General features: G+C 65.6%; 3 protein-coding genes across 8 annotated transcripts in view; 2 read left to right on the plus strand and 1 right to left on the minus strand.

Moving 5' to 3' along the window:
* Gmppb (GDP-mannose pyrophosphorylase B) lies at positions 1–2,693 on the plus strand. Of its 4 annotated transcripts, none has more exons than XM_048334852.1 (9): positions 1–363; positions 473–553; positions 648–696; positions 836–978; positions 1,173–1,331; positions 1,417–1,495; positions 1,573–1,700; positions 2,033–2,215; positions 2,487–2,693. In XM_048334852.1, exons 1-9 carry the CDS (start codon positions 235–237, stop codon positions 2,538–2,540), a joined length of 1,005 nt encoding a protein of 334 aa, XP_048190809.1. In that variant the 5' UTR covers positions 1–234; the 3' UTR covers positions 2,541–2,693. The 4 variants fall into 4 exon arrangements, with proteins under 4 accessions (XP_048190809.1, XP_048190810.1, XP_048190808.1 ...); XM_048334853.1 differs by having other exon boundaries at positions 932–978; positions 2,308–2,693; XM_048334851.1 differs by having other exon boundaries at positions 4–363; positions 2,308–2,693.
* Rnf123 (ring finger protein 123) overlaps positions 2,662–12,427 on the minus strand; it is a 26,037-nt gene continuing 16,271 nt past the window's right edge. For all 3 annotated transcript variants that reach the window (XM_048334806.1, XM_048334805.1, XM_048334802.1), the window contains exons 25-39: positions 12,219–12,302; positions 11,059–11,166; positions 9,913–10,090; positions 9,179–9,253; positions 8,963–9,050; positions 8,792–8,879; positions 8,623–8,707; positions 7,326–7,465; positions 7,035–7,223; positions 6,875–6,950; positions 6,702–6,786; positions 3,490–3,632; positions 3,275–3,369; positions 3,088–3,173; positions 2,662–3,006 (exon numbers count right to left, since the gene is read on the minus strand). In XM_048334806.1, coding sequence (XP_048190763.1) covers positions 2,889–3,006; positions 3,088–3,173; positions 3,275–3,369; positions 3,490–3,632; positions 6,702–6,786; positions 6,875–6,950; positions 7,035–7,223; positions 7,326–7,465; positions 8,623–8,707; positions 8,792–8,879; positions 8,963–9,050; positions 9,179–9,253; positions 9,913–10,090; positions 11,059–11,166; positions 12,219–12,302 — 1,638 coding nt within the window. In that variant the 3' untranslated portion in view covers positions 2,662–2,888. The remainder of the gene's footprint in view (positions 3,007–3,087; positions 3,174–3,274; positions 3,370–3,489; positions 3,633–6,701; positions 6,787–6,874; positions 6,951–7,034; positions 7,224–7,325; positions 7,466–8,622; positions 8,708–8,791; positions 8,880–8,962; positions 9,051–9,178; positions 9,254–9,912; positions 10,091–11,058; positions 11,167–12,218; positions 12,303–12,427) is intronic.
* Positions 3,961–5,881, plus strand: Amigo3 (adhesion molecule with Ig like domain 3). The gene has a single exon (XM_048334904.1). The coding sequence runs from the start codon at positions 4,304–4,306 to the stop codon at positions 5,879–5,881; it is 1,578 nt and encodes a 525-aa protein (XP_048190861.1). The 5' UTR covers positions 3,961–4,303.

The raw sequence follows: 12,427 nt of genomic DNA on the forward strand, positions 1-12,427 counted from the left end.
CCGCGTCCGGCCGAAGTTCCGGGCCCGCCGCCCTCCGACTCGCGTCGCTTTCTGGGCGCTGGCGGCCGGCACCACCTCTGGCGCCCGGACTCACCCGGAGGACGAGGTGGCACCAGAGTAGTTCTAGCCGGTAAGAGGAGCGGGCCAGAGTACGGCGGCGGCGAAAGTGCGCGGCCGAGGCCGACCGGACGGGCTGCAGGCACCGCGGAGCCCGGGGCTCCGCCCGCAGGCGCAATGAAGGCTCTCATCTTGGTGGGCGGCTACGGGACTCGGCTACGGCCACTGACGTTGAGCACCCCGAAACCACTGGTGGACTTCTGCAATAAGCCCATCTTGCTGCACCAAGTAGAGGCGCTTGCAGCGGTAAGGCTCGGGGCCAGACCTGGCGGGAGAGGGACGGACCGCGCCTGGAAATGAGGGGTTTACCCCGTTCCTGGCCTGCTTAGAGCCTGAGTCTCGTGCTGTTCGACAGGCAGGCGTAGACCACGTGATCCTGGCCGTGAGCTACATGTCACAGGTGCTGGAGAAGGAAATGAAGGCCCAGGAGCAGAGGGTGAGTCACCGACCCAGCCCTTTCCCTAGCTAGGTCTCTGCTCAACTTCTTATCCTTGAAGGGCGAAACTGATGAGGTGGCTTTTTCCTTCCAGCTGGGAATCCGAATTTCCATGTCCCATGAAGAGGAGCCTTTGGGGACAGGTCAGTGGAGACAGGAAGACCACTTGGAAGGGGCTTAGGGCCAGACAGAAGATATGGCCTAACCTGGAATGGGATCTGCTAAGCCTAGGATTTCAGGTTCTCATCCCCCAGCAAGCTAGTGACCTGCTCCTTCTTTCAGCTGGACCCCTAGCTCTAGCCCGAGACCTGCTCTCTGAGACTGCAGACCCTTTCTTCGTCCTCAACAGTGATGTCATTTGCGACTTTCCTTTTCAAGCCATGGTGCAGTTTCATCAGCACCATGGCCAGGAGGGCACCATTGTGGTAAGGCTCCGAGTTTCCCTTCTCCTTGGACATTCTCACTTCCAGTGTCCAGCCTCCCTTGTAGCCTTGAACTCTCTCTCTCTCTTTGGGGGTGTAGAAATGTGCATTGTTTGTTAAACGTTTAGGGCAGAGTCCTTAAGAGATCGAGATGAGTGTCAAGGTTCATTACTAGGACTGTGGTCCCCTGTGTTCAGGTGACCAAGGTGGAGGAGCCTTCCAAATACGGTGTGGTGGTGTGTGAGGCTGACACGGGCCGCATTCACCGATTTGTGGAGAAGCCACAGGTATTTGTGTCAAATAAGATCAACGCAGGCATGTACATCATGAGCCCTGCTGTGTTACGCCGCATCCAGGTGCGTAGGAGGCCGCTGCTGGGTGGTTGAAGGTGGGACGGGCCTCTGCTGCCCAGACCCGGCTCACAAGCTGCCACTCCCTCAGCTGCAGCCAACATCCATTGAGAAGGAGATCTTCCCTGTTATGGCCAAGGAAGGGCAGCTGTATGCAATGGAGTTGCAGGGTGCGTCAAGGAGGTCCTGGGGGCGGGGAGAGGTCTGTGGCTGGGCCTTAGCCTCCTGCTGTGTCCTCTCTCTATAGGCTTTTGGATGGACATTGGACAACCCAAGGATTTCCTCACCGGCATGTGCCTCTTCTTGCAATCAATGAGACAGAAGCAACCAGAGCGACTGTGCTCAGGCCCTGGCATTGTGGGCAATGTGCTTGTGGTAAGGCCCTTGCCCAGATCATGAATCCCCTGAGACTTAGGAAGCAAATGGCCTGTTTTTCTTTCTTTAGTGCCAATCCTGGGGCTTGAACTCAGGGCCTGGTCCCTGTCCCTGGGTTTTATTTGCTCAAGGCTAGCACTCTACCATGTGAGCCATACCCCTACTTTTGGCCTTTTTGAGTAATTTATTGGAGCTAAGAGTCTCTGAGATGTCCCTGCCAGCTCTGGCTTCAAACCACAATACTCAGGTCTCAGTCTGAGTAGCTAGGATTACAGATGTGAGCCACCAGCATCCAGCTAAATGGCCCACTTTTCTCTTCCCATGAATCTCAGGACCCAAGTGCCCGTATTGGCCAGAACTGCAGCATTGGCCCCAATGTGAGCCTGGGACCCGGTGTGGTGGTGGAGGACGGTGTGTGCATACGGCGGTGCACGGTGCTTCGGGACGCCCACATCCGCTCCCACTCGTGGCTGGAGTCCTGCATTGTGGGCTGGCGCTGTCGCGTGGGCCAGTGGGTAAGTCTTGGGCTAGACCAGGTTGGGGTGGGGCGGGGCACGGGAGTGTGTCTGCCTGACTGACAGGCCTGCTCTCCCCCTCCCCCCTCGAGGTGCGCATGGAGAACGTAACAGTGCTGGGTGAGGATGTCATAGTTAACGATGAACTCTACCTCAATGGAGCCAGTGTGCTGCCCCACAAGTCTATTGGTGAATCAGTGCCAGAGCCTCGTATCATCATGTGAGGGACTATGTGGGGGCTGGCTGAGAGCCCCCGCTTCTTTGTCAGCAGGGGGAGCACTGTGATGGCACAGCAGAAGGCCCCGGACTTGAGTCCTTTGCCTGAGGAGGACTGGATCAGGCCGCGCCTGGGGGGCACCTGCCTTTTTATGTGGACAGAAATTGGCAGGGCACCTGCTGGGCGCGCCCCACTAACCCCTCTCCCTCAAAAAGGGCCGGGGCCAGGGTTGTATGGAATAATAATTTAATGTTCACCGTGCCCCTGACTGAAAGTCAAGCTCAGGCGTAATTAGGGCCATGGCTGGGGTTCCACTGAGGTTATGCGCAGGCAAGAAGGTGACGGGGTGGGGTGAGGGCGATGGGGACAGAGCCAAGGGAGCTCCTAAGTACGGCTCGGCCTGGGTCTGGGTTCGAGGGTGGAAGCTGGTATATGAGCTGTGAGCGTTAGGCCAACCTAGGCAGCCGAGGTGGTACTCGTGCTGGCCGCCTTGTCCCAGTCCTCTACAGACACGATGGTGGCTTTGCAGAAGAAGCAGTCCTTGTTGTTCATCAGGTGCTGGTTGATGCAGGCTCTACAACAGGAGGGGTGAGGGCTGCCCAGGGCGTCCCTCGCCACCCCCCCCCCCCCCCCGAGATCCAGGGGGCCCACTTACTTGCAGGACTTATGGCCACAGGGCTGGAACACAGCAGAGATGGGGTGGGCATAGCAGATGGGGCAGAGGTCCTCCTCGCTGGTGGGCTACAGGGAGGAGTCAAGGGTAGGGTGGGCTGGATAGCTGTGTCTGTGTTAGCGTGGGCACACACGCAGTGCAGGGGCGTGGCCCTGGCCGCCCGGCTCACCAGCGATGCCGCTGCTGCCTGGGCAGACGCAGCCGTCAGGTGGGCCAGCATCTGTTCCACTTGGGCCAGCTCCTCGGCGCTGATGTAATCAGTATCTGGGTTAGCGGTAGGTGGTGTCAGGCTCTGGGTGGCCTCCCGCGGCGGCGTATTCCTAGCCTGGGAACTTGCTGTTCTCCAGGGTCCTGAACTCCCCTAACCCGCTCCTGCCCACTTACAGCTCTGCAGGGAGAAGCGCTTCCGGTCAGGGGCGGGTAAGGCGGCGCCAGGGGCCGGGGGCTCTGGCTGCCCCAGGAGATAGCATATGGACCGGAGCTGGAAGCAGGGGTCGGCCAGGAGCACCGACGTGGCCCTCTCTGTCCTATGGGGGGAGGGGGTAGTCAGAGCTTTGGGGGCGGGGGGAGGGTGTGCCGGGAGCCCACGTGAAAAGCCCACTTAACTCCATAATAAAAGATACCGAGCTTCAACAGGGCAAGATGATGATGAGTGGCATACTGCCAGCGTCCCGGAGGGCGCCTCGACCCTGCGGTTGGGCTGAGGCCTGAGCATTGCCCCTGGCTGCTTTTTGCTCAGCACCCCAACCCTCTACCACTTGAGCCACAGTGGCTGTTCTGGCCGCTTTCTATCTAGATGGTGCTGGGGAATCGAACCTAGGGCTTCACGCATAGGAGGCGAGCACTCTTGCCACTAGGCCACATCCCCAGCCCCACGGAGAGCCCCGTTTTACTGAGGTTGAAGGCTGCTGGGGCCGACTGGCCTGGAGCGCACTCGCGCCACGCCGCGCCCCCTCTGGTGACCACGTGGGTTCCCCTTGGGGGAAGCCCGGCCGCCCCGCCCCTCGCCGCCGTGGCCAATGGGAGGCCGGGGCGCCGCCCCTGGGCCGCTCCCTCCCGGGCAGGTCCCGGGCAGAGCGGAGACGAGCGGAGCGCCCGAGGAGCCGGCGGGAGCGGAGCCGCACTCTCCTGCGCGCCCCGCCATGGGCGGCGCCTCCGGCCCCAGCACTCGCGGGTGAGTGGAGCTGGGGTCCCCGCCATGGCCCGGCTGCTGCCGCTGGGCGCCCTGCTGTGCGCGCTGCGCGCGGGCCCCGGCGCCGCGGACCCCGAGCCCCTCCCGCCGCGGGCGCCCCACCACTGCCCCGCTCGCTGCGTGTGCGCCGCGGACGTGCTGAGCTGCGCCGGCCTCGGGCTGGGGGACCCGCCGGCCGCGCTCCCTCCCGCCGCCGCCGACCTCGACCTGAGCCACAACGCGCTCCGGCGGCTGCGGCCCGGCTGGCTGGCCCCGCTCCCGCGGCTGCGCGCCCTGCGCCTGGGCCACAACCGGCTGGACGCCCTGGGGCGCCGCGTCTTCGCCAACGCCAGCGGCCTGGCGCTGCTGGACCTGTCCTCCAACGCGCTGCACGCGCTCGGCCGCCACGACCTGGACGGGCTGGGCGCGCTGGAGCGGCTGCTGCTCTTCAACAACTGCCTGGCGCAGCTGGACGCGCGCAGCTTCCACGGCCTGCCCGCGCTGCGCCACCTCTACCTGGGCGCCAACCGCCTGGCCGCCTTCTCCTTCCTGCACCTGCACGGCCTGGGCGCGGCGCACCTGCGCACGCTCGACCTGTCCTCCAACCGCCTGGGCCCCGTCTCCGTGCCCGCGCTGGCCGCGCTGCCCACCTTCCTCAAGAACGGCCTCTACCTGCACGACAACCCGCTGCCCTGCGACTGCCGCCTGCTCCGCCTGCTGCAGCGCTGGCACCAGCGCGGCCTGGCCGCCGTGCGCGACTTCGCGCGCCACTACACCTGCCGCGCCTTCCCCGTGCCCGGCGCGCGCGTGCGCTTCCTCGAGCACCGCCGCCTCCTCGACAACTGCTCGGCGGCCGCGGCGCCGGGCCCCGAGCGGCCCGAGGAGCAGCTGGCGGCGCAGGTGGGCCGCCCCCTGCGGCTGCGCTGCAACGCCAGCGCCCCGGCCGCGCGCGTCGCCTGGGTGTCGCCGCAGCACGAGCTGCTGGTGGCCCCCGGGTCCCGCGACGGCAGCATCGCGGTGCGGGCCGACGGCAGCCTGGCCATCGCCAGCGTGCAGCCGCGCCACGCGGGCGTCTTCGCGTGCCTGGCCGCGGGGCCCCGCCTGCCCCACGGCCAGGCGCTCGAGTACAACGTGAGCGTGCACTTCCCGCGCCCCGCGCCCGAGGCCTTCAACACCGGCTTCACCACGCTGCTGGGCTGCGCCGTGGGCCTGGCGCTGGTGCTGCTCTACCTGTTCGCGCCGCCCTGCCGGGGCCGCTGCCGCCCGTGCCGCCGCCCGTGCCGGGGCCGCTGCCCCCCGTGCGGCCGCCGCCGCGGGCCCCGCAGCCCCAGCCCGCTGCGGGAGCTGAGCGCGCAGTCGCAGTCCTCGGTGCTCAGCGCCACGCCCCCCGACGCGCCCCGCAAGGCCGGCGCCCCCAAGCACGTGGTCTTCCTGGAGCCCGGCCGCGGGGGCCGCGGGGGCCGCGGGGGCCTGGGCGGGCGCGTGCAGCTCGCCGTGGCCGAGGACTTCGACCTCTGCCCCGCCGCGGGCCTGCCGCTCCGCGCGGGCTCCGAGACCGCCAGCTCCACGGGCTCCGACGGGCCCCTGACCACGCAGTCGGCCTGAGGCGAGGCGGCCGCACCCCTGCTGCGCGCCCCGGGCCCCCGTGGGCCCTCACCGCCCTCGGCGCCCCGGTAACGGGGCCGGGCCCCCCACCGGCCGCCTGCGCTGCCCGCTTTCCCCGAGGGCCTCCCAGGGCCTAGGTGCCGCGCGGAAGAAGCTTCTCGCGGTGCCCTGGGGCCGGGGCGGGGAGTGGATCCCATTACCGCATCCCCAGGGCTGGGACGGGAGGAGGCCAGCACCCCCCATCCCCCCCCCCCCCCCCCCCCCCCCGCCTGCAGTCCCCGCGCTTCCCCGGGGGATCCAGCCGGAGCCGCCCTGCCCTCCAGCGGGGGCATCCGGCAGGCGCTGGGGCAGTAAAAAGCCTGGCGAGGGCAGAAAGCCAAGAAGCCTTTGCCGGCACCCCGCGTCCCCGGAGGGCAGGCGCCTCTTCAGGGCTGGCGCTGGTCCCCGCCTAATGGCCGAGGCGGGGCCCGGGGCCGAGCTGGGGTCCCCCGCGTGGCCGTTACCCTCCGCCGCCGCCGCGCTGTGTCCGTGTTCGCAATAAAGACCTCCGGGCCGGGGCCTCGTGTGCTCAGCCGTGGGTCCAGCTGGGGTGCGCGGGCCGCGCCGGGGTCGTGCGCGCACACGTACACGCGGGCACACGTGCGTGCTCACACACGAGTGATCCGGGTCCCCTCCCAGAGGCGCGGCCACAAGCGAAGCCGCACCCCTCCCCCCTTCCCCCAGCGGCCGCCCGGGGGGGGGGGGACCCGCGGGCTGGCGAGCTGGGGCCCCGGGCCCCCCCACCTCCGTCCCCCCTCGGCAGGCAGCGCCCCGCACTCACTCGGAGGCCCCGCCGTGCACCAGGAGCCGCACCAGGATGCCGGTCACCGCCACCAGGATGGGGTAGTGGTCCACGCTCTCCAGGCCTGGGGGGGGGGGAGCCGTTGAGCGCCCTTCCCACGGCGGGGGGCGGGGGGGGGACGGGGCGCAGGACCCGGGCCCGCGGCTCCTCACCGGGCAGCCGCAGGGTGACCACGCGGTCGAAGAGGTTCCTCTCGGCCGTCACGCGGTTGAGCACCTGGTTCAGCAGCTGGGGGGGGGGGCAGCCTGTCGGTCGGTGGAGGGGGGTGGGGGGGAAGGGGCGGGAGGCCCCCCTCCCCGGGCGGGCACGCACCTGCGCCAGGCGCCGCAGCAGCATCTCGGAGGTGGGCTGCGCGCCGTCGAGGAAGATGTCGGGCACCAGGGTGATGGTCATCTCCAGCACGCGCAGCAGGCTCACCGACAGGTCGAAGCACGTGGCGCACACCTTCAGCTGCCGGCTGTCCACGAAGTTCCGCTCCAGGCGCTCGGCGGCCTGCTGGATCTGGGGGGGCGGCGGGCGGGCGGGCGTCGGGGCCTGGCCTTCCCCGCGGGGCCCTGCCCCATCCCCGCCCCCCCCCCTCCTGCCCGCCCCACCGCGGCCCACCTCCTGGATCATGCCGATGAACTCGGAGAAGGCCCAGTTGAGCTGGTTGAGGACGCTGTTGAGGAAGCTGGGCGCCACCTCCGGGCCCTGCCTCAGGAGGTCGGCCATGTGCTGCTGCAGCAGGATGGAGGGGCAGGGCTCTGGGGGCGGGGGAGAGGAAGAGGGGGGCAGCATTGGCAGCCAAGCCCGTCTGCCCATCCTCGGCCATGGGGCACAAAGCCAGAAAGATGGCCGGGCACATGCCTGGCGTCCTAGCTCCTCAGGAGGCTGAGGCCCGAGGATCATGGTTCAAAGCCAGCCCAGGCAGGCAAGGTGCTAAGACGCATCCTCAACTGACTGCCCAAAAGGCAGAAGTGGGGCTGTGGCTGGCTCAAGTGGTGGAGCCCTGGTCCTGAGTTCAAACCCCAGGGCCCCCACCAAAGAAAGATGGCTCCCTGGGAAGACTGAGGTGGTGAGGGAGAGGAGCAGGGTGTTTCCAGCCATGGGGTTACAGTGTTCCCTAGGCCGCCTAGAGCTTGGCCCCCAGCAAGTTCTGGGCTCGGGCCCTTCCTTCCTTCCCTGCTGGGGTCAGGAGGCTGATCGGGGCCCTGCTGTCCTCCGTCGTCCTCTGCTGCCCTTGGCACTTGGCCCGGCGGGTGGGCGCCGAGCCTGGGCTGGCGGGCAGTGGTAACCAGAGCTCTCTGCCTGCCAATCAATAGTTCCCGCAGCCACAGGCCGCCCTCCCCTTCCTCCCGCAGCTCACTTCCGTCCTCCAGCCGGAGGGCAGGAGCACTTGGCAAGGACTAGCGGGAGTGCACGAGGCACCACACCCCGTGTGCCCCAACCCAGTGCCCTTCACTCCTGAGCCCCTCTGGGGCTCTGAGCCATTTCAGCCAGTATCCCCTCCTGATCTGGAGACCCAAGGCCTAAATGCCAAGACGGGGTGGAGACAACCGACAAATGCGCGGCTGGTGGGCAGGGAGGCCCGGCCTCTCCACTGATACCTCGGGGAGAGATTAAAACGCTTGGAAGCCAGCCCAGGCAAGGAAAGTCCATGCGACTCCAGTGAACCCCCAGAAAACTGGAAGTGGCGCCGTGGCTCAAGTGGTAGAGCGCTAGCTTTGAGCAAAAGCAGCTCAGGGACAGCGCCCGGGCCCTGAGTTCAAGCCCCAGGACTAGCAAGGGGAAAAAAAAAGCTTGGAGCTGGACTGGAGTCCAGGAGGAGGCGCTAGCTGGAGCAAGAGAGTCGGAAAGAATGGGAAAGCGGCAGGCAGGGGCCACCCACACCTGCCCAGATGTGGCGGGCCTCGACACTCACTCTGGAGGCTGGGCAGGTTGGCATCCTCGGGCTTGGTTTTCAGCAGATGTGGCAGCCGGGTGTAGCGGTACCCGAACCCGCAGCCCTGGGGATGGAGAGCGTGAGAGTCGGCGGGGCAGGGCAGCCTCTCCAGCCGGCGCCAGCCTCTGCCCCGGGCAGGCGCGCTCACCCTCCAGAGCCGAACCAGGATCCAGTTGGTCTGGGCCCAGGGCCGCTGCTCGTAGGGGGCCAGGAGGTTCCGCACCATGGCGACGCGCCTGGGGGTGGAGGGGAGCCGATGGGGGGTGAGTCTGGGGGTGAAGACGGGGTGCCTCCCCGGGCCAGGTCCCTTCCCACTCACTGCTCCTGGGGGATCCGCTCCACGGCCCGCAGGGAGTGTGGGTAGCACACGTAGCTGGCCAGGGCCTGCATCAGCGAGTCGCGGATGTCTGCGGGGATCAGCGGCGCCTGAGCAGGTGACCGGCGGGGACCCCGGCCCCCTGCCCCCCGCCGTGAGGTGATCACCAGCCTCTAGACATGGCGCCCCCCCCCCCCTCGCAGCCCCTTGGTCCCTCACCAGTGCCCACGATGCGCGGGTCAGCAAAGTGCTTGGCGAGGATGGCGGCCAGTCGGGTGAGCGTCTCTTCGTAGCCTGCAGAGGGCAGGGGGAACAGCTGCAGGATGGGGGGGGCTCCAGGAGCTGGGGAAGCGCTAACGCCCAGATTGTGGGGGCAGGAGGCCAGGAAGGACCCCCCCCCCCAGGGCTGTCACCCGTCTTGGCTCATATTTGATGACCCTGCCAAGCTCCGGGTCCCTGAAGCTGTCTTTCAAGACAAAGCCAGCTAAGCACCCATGGCTCACGCCTGTCATCCTAGCTGCTCAGGAAGCTGAGACCTGAGGATCTCAGTTCAAAGCCACCCTGGGTAGCAAAGTCCAGGAGACTCTTACCGCCCACGAACCACCAAAAAGCCAGAAGTTGGAGCTGTGGCTCAGGCGCGAGAACACAGAGCCTTGAGCACAAAGGCGCAGGGACAGCTCTTAGGGCCTCAGTTCAAACCCCAGGGTTGGCATTAAATACATAAAGCCAAAGCCCCAGGAAGGCGTGAAGCAGGGCTGGGTGACAGTGTGGCGTACACAGCCACTGCTGGGCACCCCGGGACCGGGACACTCGGGGGACCCAGGCTCCTGGGGGCCCCCACCCTACTGAGGAGAACAGACAAGCCAATTTGCCTCTGCCCCACACTTGCTTGGTGCTACTGGGGTTTGGGGGTGGAGGTGGGGGGCTCACCCTCCCTTTCCTGTCCCCCTCACCTGGGAGCTCCTCCATGCTGTGGACAGAGCCGAAATAGTTCTTGAGGGCGCTGTAGCTGTTGATGGCCACGTTCAGGTAGAACTCGGGCATGAAGGCGAAGAGCGAGTCGGTGCGGTCAGCGTGCTCGATGGTCCGCAGGCAGACCCGCAACAGCCAGTAGATGTCCAGCATTTTCTCCTGCGGGAGGCACAGGGGGGTGCTGTCACTGGAGGGGTCCCCCAGGACAGGGAGATCACAACCGACACCCCGATTCCAGCCACGGAGGACACAGCGGCTGACGCAGGAACCATCCGACACAGTGGTAGAAGGCTAGCTAGCCTTGAACCCGAGAACTTGAGGCAGCGCCCAGGTCCTGAGTTCAAGTCCCTCGGCCAAAAAAAAAAAAAAGTAAAGGAGGCGGCAGGGGCCATGGCAGGTGTAGGGCAGGAAAGGTCGCAGGCACCTTTTTCCTCTGACAAAGGGAGACATTTCTGAGAGCAGACTACAGAAGATGCAAAGGAAAAGACTGGGCATGCCCAGTTGCGACGGGGCAATGGTGGCTTGTCCCTCTGGTTCTTGGGAAGCTGAAAGAACTGAGGTTCAGGCAAAAATAAATAAATAAAATGAGCAAGCCCTCCCTCTCTTATTTTCTGGTTTTGTGCCTCTACTAGGCTTGAACTCAGGATTCGTGGCTGTGCTGCCAGCTGTAGCTAAAGCAAAACAAGGCTCAAGTGGTAGATACCCGCCTAGCAAGCATGAAGCCCTGAGTTCAAATCCCAGTACTTCAAAAAAAAAAACCAAAAGGGCAATTCAACATCATAAAAGCCTGCACCAGGGCTGGGACTGTGGCCTAGTGGTAGAGAGCTTGCCTAGCATGCATGAAGCCCTGGGTTCGATTCCTCAGCACCACATATATAGAAAAAGCCGGAAGTGGCGCTGTGGCTCAAGTGGCAGAGTGCTAGCCTTGAGCAAAAAGAAGCCAGGGACAGTGCTCAGGCCCTGAGTTCAAGCCCCAGGACTGACAAAATAAAGAACGGTGGAGGAGCCGCTGTGTGCCTGGGGGGGGCGGTGTTCTAGGGGCATCCAGGGTCCTGGGACAGCCCACCCCAGAGCCAGGCAGTGGGACCCTCGGGTTGGGGCGCGGCCGGCTCGGGGTGCCCACTCACCTGGGAGTAGACAGTGGCATGCACCCACGCAAGCCGGCGGCTCAGGTGGTCCAGCTTTTCCGAGAACACCTTCTGGCTCTTGGTGAGCTCTGCCAGTATATCCTTCCGCTGCCACCGAGGGGAAGGAAGACACTCAGGACGGGGCTCTGCCCGGGCGCCCGACCCAGCCACTGGGGGTGGGGGTGGGGGTTGGGGGGTGTGTGTGTGTGTGTGTGTGTGTGTGTGTGTGTGTGTCTCCTGGGGCTTGAACTCAGGGCCTGGGCGCTGTCCCTGAGCTGTGGTGCTCCAGGCTAGTGCTCTTCCACTTTGAGCCACGGCGCCACCCCCAGCTGTGTGGTGCTTCCTTGGAAATTAAGAGTCTTGTGGACTCTCCTGCTTGGGCTGACTTTGAACCCCGATCCTCAGATCTCAGCCTCCTGAGTAGCCAGGGTGAGCCCCCAGTGTCTGGCTTCCATTTTCTTCTCTCTTCTGCTGGTGGTGACCTTGAGCAAGCCTCAGAACAGGGCCACAAGTGGGGGACCAAGGCCCAGCCGGGGTGGGGGGAGGCCGCTGGGGGCCCCCAACTGTAGCTTTAGCTGTTGCTCAGAACTAGGGCGCTGGTACGAGTGGGGGTGGGGCAGCCATGGAGGCCAGGAAAGCACAGCCCAGGGGCCCTGGGAGGAAGGAGAGGATGGGGGAGCCAAGTCCTCCTTCCTGCTGACTCTGCCCAGTGGCCAAGGAAGCACTCAGAGCGCATCCATAATTGATAAGGGCTGCGGGCTTGCGTCAGCACTTAGTGGGCTGGGGGGGGGGGGGCGCCCCAGCAGAGGCAGCTGGGGGATGGGGAGGCTGTCACACGCGCTGTGGCGGTAAGGTCACAACAGCCATGGGGGACAGGAGCTGCCAACAGCCCCACCCCCACCCCCACCGGCTCCCGCCTGCCATCGTAGCTACTCAGGAGGCTGAGATCTGAGGATCCTGGTTCAAAGCCAGCCCCGGGGAGAGCCTTTTCCATCCCCAAACGAGCCGCAAGGGGAGCTGTGGCTCAAGTGGTAGAGCCTAGGCTGTGAGTTCAAGCCCCGGGACAGACAGATGGACACACACACACCAACTGCCAAGGAACCACATGACAAGATTTCCTCGGAGTTCCCAGACCTCCTCCCCCCCCCCCCAGGTCTTACCCTCTTGGGGCACCGGCGGATTTTGTCCTCTGTGTCCCTCAGAGCCATTGCGTACTCATTGACGTCATCAGACACGCCCACCATCTACAGCAACGGGCACCACACGTTTAGGGGGAGCCGTGGGCCCCTGGGCCAGGCTTCCTCAGAGCCAAGCCTGGGCCCCAGTCCTGTCACGCTCCCGGCCTTGAGCCTGGGAGAGCCTCCCCGCC

Source organism: Perognathus longimembris, chromosome 26 (genome assembly GCF_023159225.1).
Source record: "Perognathus longimembris pacificus isolate PPM17 chromosome 26, ASM2315922v1, whole genome shotgun sequence".
Taxonomy (NCBI): Eukaryota; Metazoa; Chordata; class Mammalia; order Rodentia; family Heteromyidae; genus Perognathus; species Perognathus longimembris.